Source organism: Zootoca vivipara, chromosome 17 (genome assembly GCF_963506605.1).
Source record: "Zootoca vivipara chromosome 17, rZooViv1.1, whole genome shotgun sequence".
NCBI classification, from domain to species: Eukaryota; Metazoa; Chordata; class Lepidosauria; order Squamata; family Lacertidae; genus Zootoca; species Zootoca vivipara.
The window spans coordinates 38135312-38161328 of record NC_083292.1 but is presented as its reverse complement, the minus strand read 5'-3'; the positions used below and the strand labels follow the sequence as shown (position 1 = coordinate 38161328).

At 47.2% G+C, this 26017-nt stretch overlaps 1 protein-coding gene across 4 annotated transcripts in view; it reads right to left on the bottom strand.

Moving 5' to 3' along the window:
• Positions 1 to 26017, bottom strand: part of ADAMTSL4 (ADAMTS like 4) — a 68435-nt gene that overhangs the window by 34662 nt on the left and 7756 nt on the right. Inside the window, exons 3-4 of one of the 4 annotated variants that reach the window (XM_060269918.1) lie at positions 12128 to 12304; positions 7 to 254 (exon numbers count right to left, since the gene is read on the bottom strand). Coding sequence is in view for 2 of the 4 variants with exons in the window: in XM_060269916.1 (XP_060125899.1) it covers positions 179 to 254; positions 12128 to 12159 (108 nt within the window). In the remaining 2 variants the exon portion in view is untranslated. The remainder of the gene's footprint in view (positions 1 to 6; positions 255 to 12127; positions 12305 to 26017) is intronic. The other 3 variants (XM_060269916.1, XM_035098161.2, XM_060269917.1) reach the window with 3 other exon arrangements.

Here is a 26017-nt window from a genome sequence, read left to right as displayed (position 1 = left end):
TCTTACCAAACTCCAAGCTGCTAGTCCTCACTTTTCTGAGTTCTCCTGCTGTCAATCTCCGGTTCCCTATTATTATTAACTGCCTTCACTTGGGGAATCGATTTCTCCAAGCAAAGGTAGTAAATCTTTGCAAAAGATCTTTGCTCATGAGTAAGCCCATTGTTGCAGACTGACTCACCTTCTCGGTGGCTTGGCAGAGGCTGGCCGTCAACATCATTGCGGAGAGAGTCAAAGAGATGGAAGCCAAGGGAAACCTGGAAAAGGAAAACAAGGCGGTGATTCCACCGGTAGCGGAGCTGCTTGCAGGCTCTCCAGGAAAGTTCCTGAGCAAAGCATGATGGGAATATCTCTGCTTTTAATGCCCCATCGCTTGATAGTCAATAAGGACCCTTTCACTGAACAGGAAGGTTGACTGCAGCCTGCTGAATCTAATTAATAATACAGTGGTACCTTGATTTAAGAACAGCTTAGTTTATGAACAACTTGGATTAAGAACGCTGCAAACCGGGAAGTATGTGTTTTGGTTTGTGAACTTTGCCTTGGAAGCAGAGCATATTCCACTTCCTGTTGAGTGTGTTCCATTTGTAAATTGAGTCCCTCACACTCCTTGGTTTAAGAACGCTTTGGTTTAAGAACGGACTTCCGGAACGGATTAAGTTCGTAAACCAAGGTACCACTGTAATAATAATATTTTTAAAAAATCAGATTCCTCTTGCAAAAGCTGTGGTTTGTTTAAGAGTACGGTTCTCTGTGCTTTGAGAAGCAGTTCTGCCTCCTACCATCAAGGGAGAACATATTAACATAGTTAGTAGTCATGTTTATTAACATCCATGGTTTTTCTCTGTGAAGAACTAGCATTAGAGACAAATACACACCCAATTCAGATCCAAAGATGCCTATTTGCACCCAGAGGAGGTTTTTCGGGACACCCCGGTTTAGGGATGTTCTTACCACTGATCTTTGGAAGTCACCCTGGGATTGTTTTCTACAAAACAAGGTTAAAAAGTGGGGTAAAATGTTTTCAATAAATCAGAAGTGGCCCTACAGGTCTCGCTTGGTGACAGCTCGCCTCGTCCCTAACCACTGAGCGCCGCTGCCTGCCCGGCACTGGAGTCCAACGCTCTCAGGAGGGCACCGCATTGGCTATCACGAGACCATCCGGACAGCTGGGGTAGGTGGAGAAAGAAATGCGCCTTAAAACCAGCTCAGCATCTTCCGTCCCTATGATTTAATCGTACATAAGAAAACTCCCTTTCGAAAGCTGGCTGTGAGGAAGATCTCACACAGGGACCACTGACTTCAGCGCTTCCCCCTGCTGCGTCAAGGCAGATTCCAAGCAGCGAGAGCTTTGCTGGCCTCTGAGTCTCTTGCTCGCATCCCCTTCCTAGGGGATCCTCATCAACCGTACAACGGTTATGTCACCAGGCACTGAGATCGAGTCAGTCTCTGGCTGCCACGGCACCAGCACATCAGAGCCAGAGGCAGCAGGTGGGGGAAACATCTGGCGGGCGAAATTATGGGCGCTTCCTTGCTCAGAGAGCACCGGGGCCCTTTCCACCACTTTGTCCCTACTAGGCCAGCTCCCTCCTCCCTCCATTCTGCATTGGTACGGAATTGATCTCTTAGGGTGGAACTTTGGAACTCCCTGCCTATTGATAAAAAATATTTGTCGAACTCAATGCTGGGAACAACCAGCAGATTAAAACAAACAAACATACATGACATTAATTTGGGCACGTTCCATGGCTCAGGTATACTGTAGTAGATCGGTTGATCTTAAGTAAACCCTCCTGGCAGACTGAAAAGGTTTGTGTGTGTGTTAGACATGGGGGACAGCTGCAAATTTCTCTCCGTCTCTCATTTCAAGGTCAGTTCTCCATACCACTTTGTAATTTTGTTTTTAACTCGTCACAAAAACTCACCAACATTTTACAGGGCTGGGCTAGAATGACCCCTTTGGTTCCGTCCAACTCTACAGGGTTCTGTCTTGGGCCCAGTCTTATTCAACATCTTTATCAATGACTTGGATGATGGGCTTGAGGGCATCCTGATCAAGTTTGCAGATGACACCAAATAGGGAGGGGTGGCTAATACCCCAGAGGACAGGATCACACTTCAGAATGACCTTAACAGATTAGACCAGGGGTTCCCAACAAAATTTTCTCGAGGACCCCTCATTGAGCCGCTATTGTGACAAGGACCCCCATTAATTCCTAAGCCTAAAATTAAAAAGTGAGAGCCAAATTAAGAGTTTTTTTATATTTTATATTTATACGTTTTTACAGTTCTTCCTCTTCATCTGTAGGCCTTTGTTGTTTTAACGAACCACTTTTTAACCAACGGTCTATTTTTAACTACGCGAACTGTAGCTTCCGCGAAAAACAACGCTTTGTTTACAAACACTACTGTTTTGCAAAGAGGCAACGCGCGCCAGGGAGGAGGGAGGGGAATGGAGAAGACAGGGTACCCGCGCAGTAGCGCACAAATGAAGCCGACGCGCGCAAAGCATCTTGGGGAGGTGAGCGTTCGTAGAATGCGCGTGCTGCCTCTTTGCAAAACAGTAGTGTTTTTAAAGCGCCACCTAACGGCATACAGCAGAACTACTGCCTCTATCTAATTCTAGTTTTGCGCTAGACTCTGCTCATGCAGGAAGCGGCCAAAACAAAAAATCTGTTATCATACGAAATATATTTAATATATTTTTTATTCTAATAGCATCTTGCGGACCCCTCTGGTATAGCTCGCGGACCCCTGGGGGTCCACGGACCACCTGTTGGGAACCACTGGATTAGACAACTGGGCCAAAGCAAACAAAATGAATTTTATCAAGGAGAAATGTAAAGTACTACACTTGGGCAAAAAATAATAATGAAAGGCACAAATACAGGATGGGTGACACATGGCTTGAGAGCAGTACAGTGGAACCTCGGTTTATGAACACCTCGGTTTATGAATTTTCGGTTTATGAACGCCGCGGACCTATCTGGAACGGATTAATTCACTTTCCATTACTTTTAATGGGAAAGTTCGCTTCAGTTTATGAACGCTTCAGTTTATGAACAGACTTCCGGAACCAATTACACCCATGTTTCAGTTTATGAACGCTTCAGTTTAAGTACTTTGCGGACCCGTCTGGAACGGATTAATCCACTTTCCATTACTTTCAATGGAAAAGTTCGCTTCAGTTTATGAACGGTTACTCCGCGGACCGTCTGGAACGGATTAATCCACTTTCCATTACTTTCAATGGGAAAGTTCGCTTCAGTTTATGAACGCTTCAGTTTATGAACAGACTTCCGGAACCAATTGTGTTCATAAACCGAGGTACCACTGTACATGTGAAAAGGATCTAGGAGTCTTGGTAGACCACAAACTTGACATGAGTCAACAGTGTGATGCAGCAGCTTAAAAAGCCAATGCAATTCTGGGCTGCATCAATAGGAGTATAGCATTTAGATCAGGCATCCCCAAACTTCGGCCCTCCAGATGTTTTGGACTCCAATTCCCATCTTCCCTGACCACTGGTCCTGTTAGCTAGGGATCATGGGAGTTGTAGGCCAAAACATCTGGAGGGCCACAGTTTGGGGATGCCTGGTCTAGATCAAGGGAAGTAATAGTACCACTGTATTCTGCTCTGGTCAGACCTCACCTGGAGTACTGTTTCCAGTTCTGGGCACCACAGTTCAAGAAGGATACTGACGAGCTGGAACGTGTCCAGAAGAGGGCAACCAAAATGGTCAAAGGCCTGGAAACAATGCCTTATAAGGAACGGCTTAGGGAGCTGGGTATGTTTAGCCTGGAGAAGAGAAGGTTAAGGGGTGATATGATAGCCATGTTCAAATATATAAAAGGATGTCATATAGAGGAGGGAGAAAGGTTGTTTTCTGCTGCTCCAGAGAAGCGGACACGGAGTAATGGATTCAAACTACAAGAAAGAAGATTCCACCTAAACATTAGGAAGAACTTCCTGACAGTAAGAGCAGTTTGGCAGTGGAATTTGCTACCAAGGAGTGTGGTGGAGTCTCCTTCTTTGGAGGTCTTTAAGCAGAGGCTTGACAGGCATATGTCAAGAATGTTTGACTGCATGGTAGGGGGTTGGACTGGATGGCGCTTGTGGTCTCTTTCAACTCTATGATTCTATGATTTCTATGAAATTGATGACTTTAGTGTGAATTTCTCATAACGCGCACATTTCTGACGCAATTTTGCCCAATGGACACATTTTTGCAAAGCCATTTCCCCTTATACGATGCACTTTCGTTTCGTATTTTCACTAAAACCCACGTCAGAACGTGATTTCGCCACACGGACACATTTTTGCAAAGCGACGACGCCCAATTCAATGCGTCCCCCCCCTGCATTATTTCCACATTTCACCCTAGTGATGTGCATATTTCGAAACCATTACTTGCCTGGAAAAACTGCACTGCAAAATTAAGAGAAATGCAGATGGGCTGTGCTTCGGTTCACATACCGTTTTGGAAATCGCAAATTAGGCAGGTTTGCTTTTAAGTGCAGATTTAAACCAAAATTTCTTACCCAAAGAAATTTTACGAGAGCTAACCCCCTTAGGGGCACCTGCCCTCCCATCACAAACTTTCTGGCTCCAGTCCTTTTCTATCCAGAGGTCAACAGGCCGCCCTGTCCTTTTGCTGAAGTGAGTCACTTACTAAGGGGGGGGGGCGGTTCTCACCTTCCCCATCATCTCCTGAAAAATCGCCCATCCTGCACAAAAGGAAGCAAGGGGAACAAGCGTGCAGAATTTTATTACCCTGTGTGACCGCCAAGAGATTCTCGTGGCAGGCCAAGGATGAATCACAAGCTGGCTCAGAGGCCCAGTGGATAGCCAGCATTGTCACCAAACACATTGGGGCAAAACAACCCCCCAAGAAAAAGCCTTTCCCCAAAAAACCAGAGATCAACCTACGCAAGCAGGAATCAGGTGCCACAAAAGCAAGCGAAGGTGACTCACCTAGGGAGGAGGCTGTGGAATCTCCTTCCCTGGGGGCTTATTATTTTTTGCTTTTTGCAAGGGAGAAAACAAAGTTGGACAGGAATTTGGTCGGGATGTTTGCAGAGGTTGTCCTGGCTCAGGACTGAGCCCGTGATGATGAGACGGCCCTCGGAGTTTCTTCCAACAGGGCAATAAAACAACACTTTCTTCTCTAATGCGCAGCACACATGGTTCTGTACTCAATGCACATCGCATTAATCCGTCAACATGCACCTTGCAGAGAGCGGCTAACACTAAATATGTTTTCCTGTTCAGCAGCTTTCAATGCTGTTCGGACTTTTGGGGGTTTTTTTTGGGGGGGGGAGTTGTTAAAAAAATTATTTATGCTTTTCAGGTTTATACAAAAAGGTAGGTAGCCGTGTTGGTCTGGCGTAGTCGAAACAACAACAAAAAAAAATTCCTTCCAGTAGGACCTTAGAGACCAACTAAGTTTGTCATAGGTATGAGCTTTCGTGTGCATGCACACTTCTTCAGATACATTTATATATTTTATACATTTATAAATGTATTATACATTTCACTGATTTTACAATCTTTTTCATATTTCAAAACTTGACTTCCTTCCCCCTTTCTGCGGTTCCTTAAATTTATTTTTAGTATCTTCTGCATCTCCTAATTAACTTAATTTGCTCATTTATTCATCTTCTTTAAATATATACTCTTATGGAACTGCAGGTTATTGCAATCATCCTGCCAATGTTTTTATCTGTTTACAATTTATCTGTAAATATTCAATAAACTATTTCCATTCCATAACAAAAAGTTTGTCATCTTGATTTCTTATTCTTCCAGACTTTCAGGTGTTTTTTAACGTGCCACTCAAAACTAGTTCTCTTCTGCGAGAGGCAGTGGTGGTGTAGTGATTAGAGTGCTGGACCCAGGAGACATGGATTCAAATCTTCCCACTCGGCTCAATGGGAGCTCACTGAGGGGGGTGACCTTTGGAGGCTGCCAGTCAGTGCCTCTCTCAGCCTGACCTACCTCACAGGGTTGCTGTGGGGATTAAATGTCGAGCAGTGGAAACTTAATTTAGAGAATGCATGGTCAAAAGTTGTGGTGAATGGTGGCATTAGCTGGGGATACGACCAATTCAGGAAGGACAACTGCCTAGTAGTTCTACCTCTCCTGTCAGAGGCAGTATTTGGGGGAATCACAGAGCACCATTGTTATGCTTAGCTCCTGCTTTTGGACTTTACAATTCGGGCACCCGGCTGGCTGCAGGGAGAAGAGGTTGCTGTAATAGAAGTGCCCCCCCCCTTTGGCCAGATCCAGCTGCTGAATGGCCCTTCTCGTATTCCAATGTGTTTATTGATATATGGAGCCCCCCTGTTTCAAAGGCAGTGTACTTGAATAAAGTCGATCAAGGCCAAGTTGGAGAATCTAAATCTTGGAGGAAAGTTCTTCAGCCCATTTCTACAAATATGAGATCCTAAGAACATTAGAATAGGCGGGGTACTGGATCGAGGCGAAAGGAGCCCTGTTCTCACAGCGGCCAAATGCCCCCAGGAACCTAGGGATCGAGGTAGACTGCCTCTGGGCCTGGAGGTTCCATCAGAAGAGCCCTGTAGCTAGGCCACCTAGTCCAGCAATCCTGCCCTCCTACGGCAGGGGCCAGCAACCTAAGGCCCATGGGCCGGGCCAGAAGTGGCCCGCGGAGGTCGTTTGACCGGCCCACGAGCTGCCCCCGAACTGAGATACTGGCACAGCGCTGTGACTCGCTTCCATGGCACTGGAAACCGCGTCTCCGCAGACACTGGAAATCGTGTGTCTGCACACGAGCAGTTGCCGAAAATCACCAGCGCATGCGGGATCCAGTCCACGGAGGGATCTCCACAGGACTGATCCAGTCCAGGCAAGATAAACCCTGCCGACCCCTGGCCTAGGGGGTCAACTAGATGCTTCAAAGGGAAACTCAGCATGATCTGAGTGCAACAGCAATTCTCTCTTCCCTTGCGATCCCCAGCAACTGTTCTCATCCATTTACTGCCTCCAAAAGGGGAGGTGGGACACAGCCATCATGGCTCATGCGCAACCTGCGGCTTTGGGGAGGGGAAAGGGCCTTTTTTCAGAAACATCGACCTGGGTGGCACAATTTCCAAAGCCGCTTTCTCAACAGGCTTCGTTGACCACGTGGCAAAACTGTCACCAAACATCGTAAACATCGCACTCGGCTAGCAAACACCCCGGGGAGCCGAGAACGAGCACTTGTGAAAATAAAACGGGTGCGCAGACGTTCGGCTCTTTTGTGCCGAATTTTGGCTTTGTTCTTGCGTTGGGTGGGAGGGTACGGGAAAAGGTCCCGGGCCTCTGTCACATGGGTGGGGTGGGGTGGCGGGATGCTTTCATTCCCCGCCAGGCCTTCTTGGAACTGAGATTGCGATCTGTCTCAAAATTCAGCGTTCCGTCTTTCTGCTCCTAAAATAATTCCTTCTTTATGATAGGTTAACTCTCCCTATGATTATTATGATTGCAGAGGTCCCACACAGCCCCTAGAGCTTGGAAGAGAGATAAGTTAATTCCACAAACAAGAAGTCTCTTGAGAAGGGGGAAAGCCCAGCCTCTCTGCGTTTGATCGCTCCAAGGCCAAGGGCTCGGGAGGGCAGGAAATGACGCTCCCCAGACAGGGCGGGACGTGGCCGGCAGCCACGAGGGCCAACCGTTGAAAAGGGCGGCAGGAAGCATTTTCCCAGGAGGGACTCAGCAATCCTGGTCAAGGCTGCCCAACGAGAGCTGATGGGCCACAGGCAAGCTGTTCTAAAAGCTTCCGAGATGTCCGCCAATCAAAACCCAACTTCAGGGTTAGATTCCCAGCCCTTCCCTGCAAGACAAGTTCGCTGCCGGCCATTTTGAACCACCCAACCCATTTCAGAGTTCACCGGGATTTTCGCTCCCAGAAACCTTTCAGTGGAGGTCCTGCAAATACACAAAGGATATATACCCTCAGCCTATTTACCAGGGGTGGGGGTGGGGGTGGACGGAACTGTTCACTGAAATAGTTCAGACATCCCATTTGGGGTTAGTAGTGTGTTTCCAATCAACCATGTTCTTCAACATCAACTTTGTTGGACTGGTCATGTTGTGCGGATGCCTGATGATCGTCTTCCAAAGAAACTACTCTATCCCAAACTTTAAAATGGAAAGCGCAATGCTGGTGGTCAACAAAAGAGGTTTAAAGACTGTCTGAAGGCAAATCTTTAAAAATGTAGTATAAACACCAACAACTGGGAAACACTGGCCTGTGAGTGCTCCAATTGGAGAACAGCCTTTACCAAAGGTGTCATGGACTTTGAAGAAGCACAAACCCAAGGTGAAAAGGAGAAACAAGCTAAGAGGAAGGCACACTTGGCAAATCCACACCGTGATCAACTCCTGCCTGGAAACCAATGTCCCCACTGTGGAAGGATGTGTGGATCCAGAATTGGCCTCCACAGTCACGTACAGACTCACTTTTAAAACCGTGTTTATGGAAGACAATCTTACTCGGCTATGAGGGATTGCCAAAGAAGAAGACGACGACTAACGTGACTTCAGGTTTAGCAGCCTGTTCCCTCTGCTCATGTCACAGAAACAATGGTGTCAGCCAAGCATTGTCTGCTCTGCAAAGATAACCCAGTTTGGAGCATCTATTGGTTAGTCAAGAAGTATTGTGTGGCAAGAAGACTCAAGGGCAATCAAATAAACATTTAAACATTTCAGTGAAGTACAGTCGTACCTTGGTTCTCTAATGCCTTATGACTCGTCCTGTTTTGGCTCCAGAACGCTGCAAACCCAGAAGTGAGTGTTCTGGTTTGCGAACTTTTTTTGGAAGCCGAATGTCCGACGCGGCTTCCAATTGAGTACAGGAAGCTCCTGCAGGCAATCGGAAGCTGCATTTTCGAAGTCAAATGGACTTCCGGAATGGATTAAATTCGAGAACCAAGGTACGACTGTATAGCAGAGTATTATAAGTCTTCGATTAGCCTAATACAAATGAGATTACCTGGCAAAAGCCCACCCCCACCCCAAAGAAAAACCCCTCTTGGATTTATTTCTTTTTGGGGGACGGGGAAAGGAAAGGCTCTTGCTACGCCATCTGGAATGGAGACACTTTGGGGAAGGAAACGCTAAACAATTCCTGGCTCCCCACATGGACCCTACAAACAGAGAGGGATCTGGAGGACTGGAACCCCAGTTGGTATTCCGGTTGTACCCTGTGAGCTTTCAGTGGGGATTCTCTGCCCAAAATGTGTGAAAAGGAATCCCGTAAATCCTGATGGGAAAATAGACACCCCTCCTTTCCTTTGCATGACCCCAAGAGATCACACATGGGGCTGTGAGACCTGTGCCCCCCCCTTCCAGCTCCGGTCATCGTCCTAGACCAAAGCCAGGGAAACTCAGGTCCGTGGCCCGAATGCGGCCCTCAAGCAGTCTCTATCTGGCCCTCAGATCTCACCTTTCGATACATGCTCCCTCAACCGTTTCGACCTGCGGAGCCGGCACTACATAATATCTGTTCTGCATTTGCAAGAAATTGACCTCTTTGAGCGTGGTAGCGTCTAAACTTTGGAACTCCCTGCCTCTTGACGCCTTTTCTATACTCTTTTTTTCGACGCCTTTTTTAAAACACAGTCCTTTAGGCAAGCCTGCCCCCAGACACATAGAATTTGAGGGGTTTAATTTTGTTTTGTTTTTTACTGTTAACTTTAAATACCTTTAAAAGTTTTAAACTTTTTCCAGGTGGATGATTTCAATACTTCTTGCAAATGGCTTAGAGGTTGTGCTACAAAGTGGCATATAAATTCTGCTGAATAAAGGAATCAATAACGAACATCGCTGCCTCCATTTTGTTTGCAGCAAAAAATGGAATTTGTGCATTGCCTTGCAATTAGGGCCGCAGGAGGCGGGGGGGGTTGTCGAAGCAGATCAGTGCAACACCTGGACTGTGTCTGCTATCTGTGCCCCGCAGGGAAGGTTGTTACCTGAAACGCTCCAGACAGAGAGGAAATCAATAAATACCAGGGCACACCTGGATGGCTTTCTGCTTCTGGGGGCGAGAGATGGATTCCTTGCTGACCCTGCCAACATCTATGCCCAGAAGCCTTTTAAACACACACACGCACACACACGCACACACACACACCTCCAACTGCCTCAGTACAAAAATGCCACAAACCAGGAATATGTGGGGAGCAGGACAAGTTTCTAGTTCTCATGACTGCAGAAACAAAAGCCCAGAGAGGTAAGAGTCGTTTTTTTTAAAAAAAAAATCCAGGCTCCCCAAACTGAACACGCTAAAAAAATGGCCTTACTGACCATTGATTGACATCCTATGCCCTTTTAAAATGTGGGGTTTTTTGTGGGGGAGGAGTTTCGTTATCGGGTTGTTGTTTTTATTTTGATTACGGATTTTGTAGTTTTATATTTTTGACTTTATTCTGTAAACCGCCCTGAGAGCTGCAGGTATAGGGCGGTATATAAATTCAATAAATAAATAATACAAGTCGTACTTTGGTTCTCGAACAGAATGCGTTCCGGGAGCCCGTTCGACTTCCGGAACCGTTTGAAAACCTAGATGTGGTTTCCGATTGGCTGCAGGAGCACCCTGCAGCCAATCGGAAGCTGCGCTGGACGTTCGGCTTCCGAAAATCGTTCGGAAATCCAAACACTCACGTCCGGTTTTCTATCGTTTGAGAGATCGGGTCCAGCCCTCTGGTTGAACTCGCCGTAAAACAGGCTCCGTTTATTGTACGTTTGGAAAACCCTTTGGAAAGCGGGGTAATTTAAATAAACTCATACAGTATGTTGAAATAAGAGCATTCTTATTTAAATAAATGCATATGTGGGATTAAACGCATACTTGCAAATTGTTTGAATAAGTGCACATGCGGGAACTTTGTTATTTCAGATTCCCCTTCTTCTGATAAATCTCCAGCACAGACCCCAGTTGCTTAGCCCTAATTTTCAGTGCTAAGTCTGTATAACTGCCACAGTCATCCACGCCCTGGCTTAAGCCTTCGCCTCCATTTCCAACTTTCCTCTGTTCATTTTTATTTATTGCTACATTTATAGCCATCCTTTTCCTCCAAGGAGCTCAAGGTGGAGGAGCAGATACTCTTCCTTCCCTGTTTCAGAACAACAACCCTGCGAGGTAGGCTCAAGGTTGAGAGAAAGTGGTTCCAGGAAGGCATCACGAAAGCTACTTGATAATGGACAACTATGAGGGTCTGCAGTGGGTTTTAAATGATTTTAGGTGCTCTTAAATGTTTTTACGTGGTTGGTAAATGGCCTTTAGATATTTTAAAGGATTTTTTAAAAAGTTTTAAACACATTTTTGCTTACTTTTAAACTGTATTGTTTTAACACGCTTGTGTTGAATGCCCTCGTCTCTTTGGGGAGGGCAGGATAGAACGTATTTATTTATCTATTTCATAAAATTTGTTTTATGATTGTTAAAAAAAACCAGTTTACAAAAGGAAGAGAACAGAACCATGAAATTACCAGTAAAAAAAACAACAACAACCAATTCAGAACAACAACTTAAAACCTTCCAAAATAATTACAACAGACAGGGAGCTAGCCAAAAACCCAGCCTTTATTTATTTGGGAAAATGCTAAAATAAAATTAAAAAATGTAGCTGAGCGTGAGACTCGAACCCTGGGCTCGCAGGCTCTAAGTCAAACACTCTAATGACTACGCCACATTTGCCTTTTGCTCACTTCTCTCCCTGGCCTCCTTTCCTGCACTGTAAGCGTCATGGGGCAGAGATCTCACGTGTCACGTGTCATATAGAACCCAGAATCAGACCATGGCATCCATTTCTCTCTGTTGGCAGCGGTTCTTTGGGGTTTCAGGCCAAGAGTCCTTCCCAGCCTTGCCGGGATTTGCCAGTGATCGAACCTGGGATCTTTCGCATGCAAAATAGGTGCTCTACCACTGGTTTTAAAATAATGCCAAGATTCCAGTCCTCATGGTTCCAAATGCAGGGCTGACTTAGGAAGCTCAATACTGCCCGCACTGGCTGGCAGCAGCTCTCGGGGATTCAGAGAAGGCGTCTTTCCCTACCTACGGCCCATCCGGACACCCTGCCACCCCCGAAGGCCAACCCCAAAAATGGGGGCTGCCCCCTTACTTACCTGCCAATCTGGCCATGGCTTGCTGCCCCCATCGCCTTCTGATTTGTGCCGTCAGTTTAGGGAAGACCAGGCCCCTTTCGCAACCTCACCATCTGCGCAGGCTGCTCTCTCTGCCGCAAAGCCCCTCTTCCCCTGGGGTGGGGGGAGACCCCCCAGTTTCAAGACCTTTCCAGCTCCCTAAAGAAACGATTTTTATTTTATTTTTTAAAAAGGAAAATGTCAGCGTTCAAAAGTCAACAACGGAAGCATGGGTCCCCTTTTTCTTTGCCTCTTTTAAATGTTGACTTACGGAAGTGAGCCTGTAAAAGGAGGCTGGCTGGCGGGGTGGAGGGAGAATTTTGGGGGTGGGTGGGCTCGCCTCGCTCGTAAAAGCCCCCTGAACGATGCCTGAACTCGTAACCCCTGGTTGCCCTTTCTGAAAGGAAGATGGGGGAAAGCTGAACTCTTGTTTTGGGTGACTCATAAATCAGTCACTTAGTGCATTTTTTGTGGGGGGGGGGGCGAGAACCAGAAAAGGAAATTGGCTCATAAAAATGTGCAACAGATTCCAATCAATCGTGCCAACCGTGTTTCGCCTCTGTGCCTCAAAGGCTAATTATATTTTTTTTTTGCAAAACGAAAAAAAGCAGAATCGAGAGCTCAGATCTGTTCGGGGACGACCCCTCCCCAGGCAATGAAAAAATACACAACTCATGTTCTGAGCTGAATTATGCCATGTGCAAGACTTGCAAAAGAGAAAGAGCAGAATACGGAATGAGGCAATTGTTATAGGAATTCTAAGGTAATAAACGTTCATAAATTTACAAGGCAAACCCATACGTAAGTATATAACCACGTGTCTGAAATAGTACAGGAGAGCAACCCTGAAGCCATTTTGACTCTTCCAGCAACTTCAAATATTCTCCCCATTGTCTCTTTGCTCACAATTCCTGTCTTTAGGGCATATTTGTGTATAAATAGGGTGGGCCTGTGACCTGGATTCAGGAACTACCGTTAAGTATTTAGCATCTCAAAAGGAATGGCCAGGCTGCCCAGGTAAAGCAATCAGTGACCATTATCAGGTATCCCGACAGACAGGTTTTCTGCTGTAGACCGCCCCCTGTGATGTATTTCTGCTGTAGACCGCCTCCTTCTGTGATGTATGTATGATGCTTTGGGGGGTGGCCTTGAGCTACAGGGGAGGCAATTTGAAAAGTCTATATATGAGCTTAAAATAAAAAAATTCCTTCAGTAGCACCTTAAAGACCAACTAAGTTTTTATTTTGGTATGAGCTTTCGTGTGCATGCACACTTCTTCAGATATATGAGCTTGCACACCATTGTTCTGGGTTCCTCCTCCCTCCTGCGTGTGGGGCGTGGAGACCCTGTTGCAACAGTTTAATATTAAAGATCAGGCTTACTAGCTGCTTTGCTTCTCAATCTTCTCTGGTTGGCCTCTGTTATTTTCTGCTGCTGATAGAGAACCTACATAAGGACTCTATACAGGTAGAACTCAGAAAATTAGAATATGATATCGTCGAAAAGTGCATTTATTTCAGTAACGCAATTTAAAAGGTGAAACCAATATATGAGATAGATGCATGACATGCAAAGCAAGATATGTCAAGCCTTTATTTGTTGTAATTGTAATTATTTGTCGTTAGGCGGATCAATTATAAATGGAATGTAATTAATGAAATGTAATTGTGATGTTTATTTTTGTATTATTGTAACTATTTGTTTTATTACTGTGGAATTTCCAAAAGAAAGCATTTGTAAAGATTAAAATAAAAATAAAAAATAAGTTGCATTACTGAAATAAATGCACTTTTCAACAATATTCTAATTTTCCGAGTTTCACCTGTATAGGCTCTTGGGTACGCCGTAAGGGAAAAGGAGCAGTTTTTTCTCACAACACAGAGAACCATAGAATGGTATAATTGGAAGCCCAACCCACTCCGATGCAAAAGTCAGTGCTAAAGAACGCCCGACAACCGAGCTCTGGTTCAAAACCTCCAAGGAAGGAGAGTCCCCCAGCTTTATTTTATGTTTTTAAAAAGTTCAGGCAAGTTTCTTCTTGCCTGAGAGAACCATCTCCGCTCTCCACCCCAATGTGACGTTGTCGGGGTTCTCCTGGCGCCCCGAACCAATTGGGAGGGGAGGGGCGGGGGAGGGGGAGGAGAGAGGGGGAAAGCCCCACTGCGCTCATGTCCTCACATGGACTTCCACCAGCAAGACCCATTGGTTGAATTTGGCCCTAGGTTTCTAGTCCTCAGCAACAACCTTCCAACATAAACGTGGCGCCAACCGTTCCGTCACCTCTTCATTTCATTATATCAGCTCGTTTATAAAAAATATTATTTATCGCAAGCTGACACGAAAAAAGGGCTCTTCCCTCCCCTTTTAATCCTCCTCTGAGCATCACCATCACCCACCTGAACCAAAATGTCTTGACATCTCATGGACCAGTCCCGCTACTGTGGTTACCAAGGGGAAAAGAGGAGAGACCAGAGACTTCCTCTGGCTGGGCGCAAGGTTGTCATGGAGCCTCAAAGGGTGACAGCCCTGCAAGGTCTGGCTCCCACTCCCTTTGTTCGGCCAACCTTTGCTTAATTCAGCCCCGGGTATTTTTATCCTGCTGGGGACCGTCCAAATCTTTGTTGCGTTGGCACTATATTGAGTGGACCATCCAAATATACCCGCTCACATTCCCCACTTATCTTTCTAAATCAGTTACATTGGCTACATAAAAAAAGCATCCTTGGCTTGGAGTTGTGTAAGGAAAGGTCATCACTTTGTGGAATCAAAACATGTCTGAAAAGGTCATTGCACCCAAGAGAATGCTCGGCCCAAATGCCAAACTTGCTCTCTCTCCTCCTTTTAAAACCCACAGGTTGCTAATGTAAGTATCACCGTGGAAAGGCAAATTTGCAATGAGGACTAGCAACTGAACAGAGCCATACTGTTTTATCAAAGCACGCCTGGAAGGTCGTTGCACCTGAGAAAGCACCCACCCACCCACCCACCCACCCACCCACCCACCCTCTTTCTCTCTCTCTCTCTCTCTCTCTCTCTCTCTCTCTCTCTCTCTCTCTCTCTCTCTCCTTCTTTAAAACCCATGTTCCTAACACAGCTATCACTACAGGTGTGAAACTTAATTTTTGCACATTTCTTCAGTCTTAAAAATACATTTTTGGGTGTGAAGGATTCAAATTTGCTACTATGTGACCGTGCAATATTAAGCTTGGTAGGACTACGTTTGATGAATCATAGAATCAAAGACTTGTACAGTAGAGTTGGAAGAGCCCTTGATGATCATCTAGTCCAGGGGTCCCCAGACTACGGCCCGCGGGCCAGATGCGGCCCAATTGGCCTCCCAATCCGGCCCGCGACGACCCCCGCCGCCCGCTGCCGCCGCCCGCTCTTGTGGCACGCTGCGCAGCGCCGCATTTCCAGATCTGAAAAAAATCGCCGAAAATCCTTTCTGCGCATGCGTATGGCCCTCTCCCGACCCAGAAGAGGTCATTTCCGGTGCACTTCCGGGTCGGGGGAAGGTGCACTTCCGGGTCGGGGAGGCCCATACGCATGCGCACAAACAATTTTCGACGATTTTTCCAGCCTGGAAGCGCGCCACCGCGCCAGTAAATGGGTGTGCGCATACGCACTGGCACGCACTTTCCCCACCCTCCGGCCCACTGCGTGCGCACTCCGGCCCGTCGCGCAATCGGCGCGGTGGGCACCGGCCCAAAGGCGGGTAAGTCGGGGTACCCCTGATCTAGTCTAATCAACTGAGTTATCCAGATACATAAACTGCTTTTGGAAAACCAAATAATTTTAATTTTACCCTCTGAAAAGGTCAGGTAATGCTTAATCTTCATCATTATCATCATCATCATCATATCTGCAAGTACTTGGCAATCATTTTTAACGGTTTCTATGCAACTTTACTCACTGCAGGTGGTGACAGCAAACAAATTAAAAGATTCCTGCTTCTCGGGAGAAAAGCGATGACAAACCTAGACAACATCGTAAAAAGCAGAGACATCACCTTGCTGACAAAGGTCCGTATAGTTAAAGCTATGGTTTTCCCAGTAGTGATGTATGGAAGTGAGAGCTGGACCATAAAGAAGGCTGATCGCCAAAGAATTGATGCTTTTGAATTATGGTGCTGGAGGAGACTCTTGAGAGTCCCATGGACTGCAAGAAGATCAAACCTATCCATTCTGAAGGAAATCAGCCCTGAGTGCTCACTGGAAGGACAGATCGTGAAGCTGAGGCTCCAATACTTTGGCCACCTCACGAGAAGAGAAGACTCCCTGGAAAAGACCCTGATGTTGGGAGAGATTGAGGGCACTAGGAGAAGGGGACGACAGAGGACGAGATGGTTGGACAGTGATCTCGAAGCCACCAATGTGAGTCTGACCAAACTATGGGAGGCAGTGGAAGACAAGAGTGCCTGGCATGCTCTGGTCCATGGGGTCACGAAGAGTCGGACACGACTAAACAACAACATGCAACTTTATACACATTTTACTTACAAAGCAAAACGGAATTATATCAATTTAACATACAATTTCTTTTGAATCCTCAGCCATCTGCAATCTAAAATCAAATCAAGTTGGTATTGGCCCAAGGCAATGAATGCCCCTCCTTTTTTGGAATTTGAAAGCTGAAAAACACAACACGCCCAAATGCCACACTGGTTTTAATCAACTTCATCACACTTGCACCTTAATTCCAGCATTGGCTCAGAGACGTGCTTTTTGCCTTTCACAGACACAATCTCCCCACCCCGAAAAAGCACCCCTGGCACACAAACATTTAAGCAAGCGATGGGGTTTTTAAGGCGAAATGCAATTGGTCTGGGGTGGGGTGGAGTGGGGGCTTTTCTTGTTGTTTACATCCATGGAAGGTAGCTTTTAAAATCCCTGTTGGAAAAAAGATGTCGCCGGGGGCCCTGAGGACACGACAGTGTCCCCACCCCACCCCGAGCTAATCCCTTCAGCAGGGGCTGAGTGGGCGCAAGTCACAGGTTGGCAGGACCTTGGCAAGGAGCCTGGAAAAGTGAAGGTTGATGGGTAAATCAGATGGGATTGTTTGCAAACAAACGGCCCTCTCCAAGCAAGGCTGCCCTCAGCAGAGATGAGGTAGAGGGGTGGCAGCGAGGTTAACGGAGAACAGAAGCAGAAATCTTTTCACCCAGGAAGTCAAAAGGGGGGAGGAGGCTATCGTCCACACCTCTCCTCTGCTGACCTTCTAAGGATGACAATTAGCCGGTCCTAAGCCTTTTAATTCTTGCCGCATTTCAGCCAATTTGCAAGCACGGCCTACGAGAAGCAGGAGCAGGCGATGGAATTCGATTCAACCAAATTTGCACTTCCCAAAATGTTGAGAACCAGAACGCTGTGGGTGGTTTTTTTGGGTGTGTGTGTGGATATATTAGGGGGAAGTGCACCTATAAATTAATGTAACTGTGAAAATAAAACACAAAACACATTATATCAGGGGGAACGGCTTGCAAAAATGTGTTCGTGGGGAGAAATTTGCACTGCGAGTCCTACATCTGAGAGGGTTGGACTAAATGACTCTTGGAATCACTTCCATCCCTAAGGTTTTGTGATTCTATGAAAATGCAGAATAATTTTCAAGAGGATTTGTCTGCAGCTAGAAATTTGGGGAAGACTAGCTTAGAATAGAGGAGGAGGAGGAGCAAACAGGGATTAATAGGAGATTTTAGGGCTGTCCCATGGACTGCAAGAAGATCAAACCTATCCATTCTGAAGGAAATCAGCCCTGAGTGCTCACTGGAAGGACAGATCCTGAAGCTGAGGCTCCAATACTTTGGCCACCTCATGAGAAGAGAAGACTCCCTGGAAAAGACCCTGATTTTGGGAAAGATTGAGGGCACAAGGAGAAGGGGACGACAGAGGACGAGATGGCTGGACAGTAATCTCGAAGCCACCAACATGAGTCTGACCAAACTGCGGGAGGCAGTGGAAGACAGGAGTGCCTGGCGTGCTCTGGTCCATAGGGTCACAAAGAGCTGGACACGACTAAATGACTAAATAACCAACAACAAAATCAAAAATAGCTCCAAAAAGCGCATGCGCGCACACACACACACACACACTCTATAAGCTGAACAATATGGCAACCCTAAACAATGAGGACTAGGAGCTTGACATTGATTCCGCACATGCCGCCTTAGTTTACAGAAAGGTGTTTTAAAAAGGGTGATTTGATATCCAGAAGAAGAGGAGGGAGAAAGAGAGGGGATATATTTCTCTCTGTTTCCCAGCACTCAAGGACAAGATTGGGCATGCTGGGGTTACGACAGGCAGACATCCCAGTGGAATAAAAAGCCCAGCCAAAGGAACAGATGAAGGCAGATGTTTCCACATCCAAAACCATGAGACGAATCACAGATCAGTTTGGACACGGTCAGCTGTCCAGAAAAACCCCTTTGAAAAAGGAGCAATTAAAAGCACCCCTCGAAGTTGCCAAGATCGCTGGTGTTGGGGAATATTTTCTATTTTTTTGGAACTGTGGGGAAATCTTGAAGGAACATTGTTTCCGAAGAACGACTGGGCCTCACTCACTCCCTGTGCAAGAATATTTGGGAAGGCAAATGCAGGATCTTGGCCTCAGGAGATGACAAGACCTTGACTGAAATGGAAAAGTCTGGTCAAATCAGGTAATGCTTCCCTCTGCCCTCCCCACTCCACAAAAATCAAATCAAATATAATATCTAACATAATTACCAAGCCAAGTTCAAGGTGCTGTTATTAGTATTGTTGTTGTTTAGTCGTTTAGTTGTGTCCGACTCTTCGTGACCCCATGGACCAGAGCACGCCAGGAGCATGCCACTATACGGACCTTTGTCGGAAAGGTTATTAGTATATAGAGCCACTAGTCTCATTCAGCCCATTAAGAAAACGGGCGCTAGAGGTGCGACGGGGCCGCGGCCTTCCCTCCCTTTCTGCGCTCGGTTGCGGGGCGCGCCGGGAACGCAATTAAACAAAATCGCTCTCCCGTTGTGTCCCGCGGCCGAGCGCAGAGAGGGAGGGAAGGCCGCGGCCCCGCCGCTCCTCCCACGGGCCAGGTAGGGTTGTCAGGAGGAGGAGGCGGACCAAGATGGCGGCATTGGGGCCCAATGCCGCCATCTTGGTCTGCCACCACAGGGAAACGGGAGGCAGAGGGTTGAGGGGGGAAGAGAGAGCGTGTGTGTGTACGTCCCGCCTCTTCGTCCAGTCTCTGTGTCCGTGGGGCACATGTGCATTAGCGCGGACACAGGGACTGGACGCAGAGATACAGGACATTATTATATAGGATTAACAATTTGGGACCAGTTTTTCTGCGAGATGCCCAGTTGACTGGCAGAACTGGTGCTGCTACAGGTACCATGTTATTATACCTGCTCTGCATTTGGAAGAACTTGATATTTTCGCGTAACTTTGGAACTCCCTGCCTATTGACATCAGGCAGGCGCCTTCGCTTGTGAATAGTTGTGTGTCAATCATAACTTTTTCTGTGGTTTATTGCTGTAGTAGATCACAATGTGAGTAAGAAGGTTGGCCTAAATTAACATGGCAGGAGATTTCCACATTTTGAACTTCCTTGACCCCGGGACCAGTCTTATCTCAAAGGTGCCCTGAAGACGTCCTGAGCTCCTAATACCTTGTATAAAGATCAGCGCAAGTAATCTGGTTACCAGTAAAATCTAATCAACACCTCGTGTTAAGGAATGGCTGCTCCACAGGGGAAATGAAACGCAACCAGTTTTCACTGAATTCTATCATATTCTTTCAACTTTTAATTGAGCAGAATAATCAAAATGAGAAACGGGCAGGAAACTCTGGGAAGAGACAATAGAATTATTGGAATTAGAGGAATTGCTCATCTCAAGCCCCTCCATTAGAATGCATTGGCTAAAATTAGTACAAGAATCCTAATGTTTAGTTAGCTCTCTTTTCCAAGCTGCGGCAAGGAACTTAGTCCGTGCTCTCTGTGAATCCTACATCCGAAAACAATTGTGCATGAATACTTGTGAGTGCTGGACACGCATTTAAGTTCAGACACATACTTCGTAACACACTGAATTTTTTTCGGTGCCTGCTAAAAACTTTTTTTTTAAAGCAAGCCTACTCAAGATATTAGGAAAGTTGAAGCAAGTTTTAATATGTTTTAAAGCAAACTGTTATTTTAACTGTTTTTTTTAACGTCTTTTTTTTTTTAAGTATTCTGTTACTTTAACCGTTTTTAAAGTCTTGAATTATTGTTTCCCCTCCCCCTGGTAATTTTTATTGTTTTATCTTTTTCATAAACCGCTTGAGGTTGTTGTTTTCTTACAACCTAGCAGAGCAATAATAATAATAATAATAATAATGAACAAATATTTAGCCAACTGCTAAAATAATATTAAAAAAGGATGACTATTTATAACGACAAAATAATGCGCTGTATCCAGAGTAGCACTAAACTAAGCTAAACTCCTGAACTGCAGCTTTGCAGAAAGGGGAAAAAAGGCTGAACCAGCGTAAGTTCTTCCTCTTCTTGGCCTGGACATTTACAGTAACATTCCCCTCGTATTACTTCACCAGAAGGAGCAGAAATCGTTTAGCTGTTTGGCTGGGGTGTTTGGAAAAGAATGGAGCGCTCTAGTTCCTTGGGAAATAAAAGAGCAGCGAGCCGAGGGGAACTTGAAAGCCAAGGTTAAACATACCACACCATTCCCTCTCCGAGGGAGCGGGCCAACTCGACACCCCACCCCACCCTTCTGCGATTTGGCAAGCGGCTTGCGAGGCAGAGGTCGCGCTTCAGAATGATCAAGAGACTAGTCCCTGGGGACAGAAGGACTGTTCCTTCGAAAAGCACACCAAAAAGATGCCTTAACTTCTGCCCTCTCTTATATAGACACACATCCTAGTTGCCAGCTGGGTGCCCTTTATGTTCCCAATTTTGACCTGCATAGAATCATAGAAGAGTTGATGCTTTTGAATTATGGTGCTGGAGGAGACTCTTGAGAGTCCCATGGACTGCAAGAAGATCAAACCTATCCATTCTGAAGGAAATCAGCCCTGAGTGCTCACAGGACAGATCCTAAAGCTAAGGCTCCAAGACTTTGGGCCACCTCATGAGAAGAGAAGACTCCCTGGAAAAGACCCTGATGTTGGGAAAGATGGAGGGCACTAGGAGAAGGGGACGGCAGAGGACGAGATGGTTGGACAGTGTTCTTGAAGCTACGAACATGAGTTTGACCAAACTGCGGGAGGCAGTGGAAGACAGGAGTGCCTGGGCGTGCTCTGATCCATGGGGTCACGAAGAGTGGGACACGACTAAACAACAACAGAATCCTAGAAATTATTTGAGTTTAGAAGGGGTACCACTGAGGTCATCCAATCAAACCCGCCCTGCTCCGCAAGGGATTCTGGTGGCGACAGGGATCTAGCATCTCTTTCAGGGGATCTCTGGCTTGTGCATCAGGGCTCCCCATTTGCCTGCCAATCACCTGAAAACACCCATGATGCCAGGTGTGGACAGGTAAAAAAGCAGTCTGAAAGCAGCCTCCTAAGCAACAACAACCAGCTGATAATCAGCAGTCTAGAAACTCCTGAAGCCCTGACAATCAGCTGATTGGGGCTTCTGAAGTTCCCCTTGTTCAGCATATCAATCGGACTTCAAAGGACAGGACAGGGCTTTGAAATCCCGACCATCAGCTGGTTGTTGGGACTTCAAAGCTCCACGTCACCTGCCAAGCATTGTGATGTCAAATTTGGCCCATAGTGGGATAGGGCAGTTCATAGTAGGGTAGGGCCCCAGCAAAGGAGAGCCTGCCACTTCCTGAGGCAGGCAGTTCCACAGATGAACAGCTTTCCCAATTAAGACGAAGCTTCTAGTCCACATGGTTGCAAAAGCAGGCTCAAAAGGGCATGGGCTCTGAAAACAGAAGGAATCAGCTGGGATACTGAGCTGTTCAGCTGTAACTAGAAAAAAAATGGTGCAAATGCGTGCCATTTAGCTTAATATATGCAAACTGCAGAATCAGGATTTTCTTTGTGACGTATTTGGGGAAAACCCGGGAGCAAGAGGTTTGAGTTTTGAGCACAAAGACCATACGCATACTGTGGCCCCAAAACAGACATAACTCAGATGCAATGGCCTGGATAATCTATGCAAATTACACTCATTTGGGCATAATTTATTCTGCTCACCACTGGGGGGGGGCAAGGTGCTGCAAAGACCACCAAGGACCCTGACGCCTTGCATCTCAAAGCCCTGATCACCCTTAGCCGAGCTTCAGAACCTAAGAAGAGCCTGCAGGATCAGGCCAAAGGGGTCCAGAATCCTGTTCAGATGCCTCAATGGGAAACCTGCAAGCAGGATTCGAACATGAGAGCAAGTCTCCCCTCCTGCAGTTTCCAGCAATCAATCAAAGCGATAGAACGGCACCTCCTGGATGCAATGTGGATGTCCCAGCACTGAACAATGGCCTTCCTCTAAAAATAAAGTAAGGTTCCAGTCCTCATGCTTCTGAAGAAAGATACCAGGCACTCTACCACTGAACTCCCCCTAAATGGCCTGCCCTCTCCCAACCCTTGCCAGGACCTGCCCTCTCCCAATGCCACGTTTCTCAAACTTGTTTTCAACTTGGGGGGGCAGAGGCGGAGGAAGGGGGTGCAGTGGGGGCGGGGCACCCCAGGTGCCAACCTGTGGGGGGATGACATTGCTGCAGCACCCCCCTTGGACGCTTGCCCCCCAAGTGCACACCGCTCAGGGGTCATTTCCTGAGCACCCCTCTTACCCCTCAAAACCACCCTTTCCTTGGCTCACAGGAGCAAAAAAAACACGGTTGCATGGGGATAGAAGAATAGCACTGGAGAGTTGGAAGAGACCAAAAGCATCATTTAGTCTTCTTGGAATCTTTTGCTCAGCGTGGGTCTTGAACCCATGACTCATGAGATTAAGAGTCTCATGTTCTTCCGGCCATGCTTCTCTGGGTGAATGGGGGGCAGTCTGCAGCCTGGAGGTTGATGGCTTGGTCGATTGCATTTGCACCCCACCGAGAAGCAGCGACTGGCCACCCCACTCCAAGGTCACACCCAGTGAGCTTTATGGCCAAGTGAAGATTTGAACCCCGGTCTGCCTAGTCCGACCCTCTGACAGATGCGTTGTCCTGCTGGCGAGGGGGAGAGGGCCTGAGAATCTGGCGCAGCCTGGGTGGCTCTGTCTCCAGCTTGGTGTATTATGGGATGCTGCAGACCCACCCCCTCTTCCTCCAGGTGCAGGAGACCCCCATCCCCCCACCCCCAGGCACCTGCTCCCGAACTCGAGATCTCAGCCAGAACGAGCGGCTGATGCCGTGGGAGGAATTACGCCACAAGAAGTCTTAGAAAGCAAACTCTTGGAACAGAGAGCCTTCGGAGAGGCTCTGATCCGTGCTCCTCGCTCAGCCGGGGAGCATCAACGCGGGACGGAGGGCGGCTGGCGGAACATTCCAGCTCATCCTGTGGTCCTCAGGGAGCCAAGCTTTGCCGACCTACGCAGGGAATGAGGAGGAGTTGGGGGGGAGAGAAGGCGTCCAGGCCGGCTGCTCGCCTCCATAGGTCACGCTTTGGTGTGACGGCTACCAAGGGACCCCAGAAGACCGGTGTCGACGTTTGGAGGAGGAGGAAGGGCCAGGAGGACACAGCCTTTCTCTGAAGGGACTTGCCAGCTAGGCCAGAGGTCTTGGCAAGCAACATCTCCTCCCCATGAGGATCACATCCCTTGGCCCAGCTAATGAGCAAACTCCCTTGGCAAATGCCTTTCTCATACTTTCGCCACTGCGATCCTGCCAGGGCGCGGCACTTCCCTGGAATTTGAGGTCCCTTTGGGAGAGAAAAAAAGCCTTGCCTCAAAATGGAAATCGGGGAGTTTAGGAAAAGGTTCAAACCAATCCATCAAGCGCTTGGGGCTTCTTAATTTGGAGAAAAGGCGAGCAAGAGGCGTCAGGGTGGAAGCTTCGAAAATTATGCATGGCCTGGGGAAAGTGGAAAGAGAGAAGTTTTCTTCCTCTCTCTTAACACTAGAATTCGTGGGCATCCAATGAAGATGATTGCTGGGAGATTTACATTAGGTAAAAGAAAGTCCTTTACACAGCACGTAGCTGAACTGTGGAACTCACTTCCGCAGGAGGCATTGATTGCTACCAACTTGGATTCCCCCCCCCCCGCCGCCGCCTATGAATGTTGGAATGAGGTCTGTGGAAATGTCCATTGCCCACCTGGAGGTACATCAGGCAAGAGGCGGAGCCCTGTGGGGTCAAGGGGCGGGGCTCCTCTTTTCAGATCTGACTCAGCATTTCGGGGGGGGGGGGAATCCTGAGTCATGTGTGCTCATTGAAGGAGGGGGGAACAACAGATATAAGGCTCCATTCCTTTAAGAGCTGCTGAGCAGGCAGAAACCCAACAGGTGAAGCTTGTCCAAGCGCACATATTTATTTAAGGCATGGTTCTTTCGCACAAAAGGTGTGCTGTTGGATCAATGTCTTTTCTTTAATGATAATAATAATAAACTTGATGAAAGATTAAGGTGCCGGGGTAAAAATCTGGTTTTGGGAAGAACATCTAAAAGAGAGTCACAATCAGTTTGCTGTGCTTCGTTTTTAGCTCCTGCGAAAAGAGATCTCCTTTCTTTTCCGTGCTAGCTTCAAGCTGACACAGGAAAGGGATTTAAAAGGGTTTGCGTGCAGGATTAGGGCCTAAAATAAAAGGTTGGGGTCTTAACCCTTGGAAGGCGGGTGGTTTCCGGAGCCCACCAGCCTGTGGGAGAAGGAATTAATGCAGGCATTCAGCCTCTCTCTCTTGCAGAAAAGAATAGATAGATAGATAGATATTTAAAATCCTGAAGAAACCTTTAGAGTTGCAGAGCTCTCCCAACCCACACCACTCAAGCCTTTTCAGATGTGGGAGCCACCTTTAAAAACATGGAACAGGATTGCCTTCAGACGGCTTGGGGGTCGGATAATGCAGTACCCTCCTACATTTCTCCAATGAAAATAGGGACATCCTACGGGAAAGCGGGGCATTCCGGGATCAAATCAGAAACCAGGACGGCTTCTCTAAATCAGGGACATCCCTGGAAAATAGGGACACTTTTCTCCCTCTCTCATAACTCTAGAATTTGTGGACACCCAGTGAAGTTGGATGATTCGGGGAACATGAAAAGTCTTCTTCCGCATGCAACTGTGGAACTCCCTTCCACAGGAGACAGCAATGGCCGCACGCCTATTAGATTTTAAAAGAGGATCAGACCAATTTGTGGCGGAGGAGAGGGCTATTGATGGCTACTAGTCTTGGTGGATATATTCTCCACCTTCACAGTTGGAGGCAGGAATGCTGCTGGATCCCAGTTGTTGGAAGCAACAGTGAGGAAAGGGCTCTTGGGATGGGATTTCCTACTTGCGGGTTTTCCCACTGAGGCATCCAGGTGGCCCCTGTGATGCTGGACTAGGTGGGCCATTGGCCTGATCCAGCAGGCTCTTTTTATGTTCCAATGGAACCTCCAGGTTCAGAGGCAGTCTATCCGCATTCCTACGTTTCTTAAGGGCCTTCGGCTCCCATGAGAACAGGAGGCTAGGGCTAGACGGGCCATTGGCCTTGATCCAAGCAGGGCTTCTTCTTACGTTCTTACGGCAGGGCCAAGAAATGTCCTGAGCCTGGGATTCTCTTTTCCACCGTTCAACAGATGGGAGGGTCCCCGTCCAGCCGCGATGTCCATCTGTTCATTGTTAACCGATGAAGCAATGAGGGCTGTGCTTTCGCTCTCCAAGTCCGTCGAGGGAAAGGTAGAATTTCTAGCGCTCTTCGTTGCTGCGCTCTAAAGGAAGGTTTGAGGACCAGCCAGTTTCCTTCCCCGTGGGGACTGGACGGC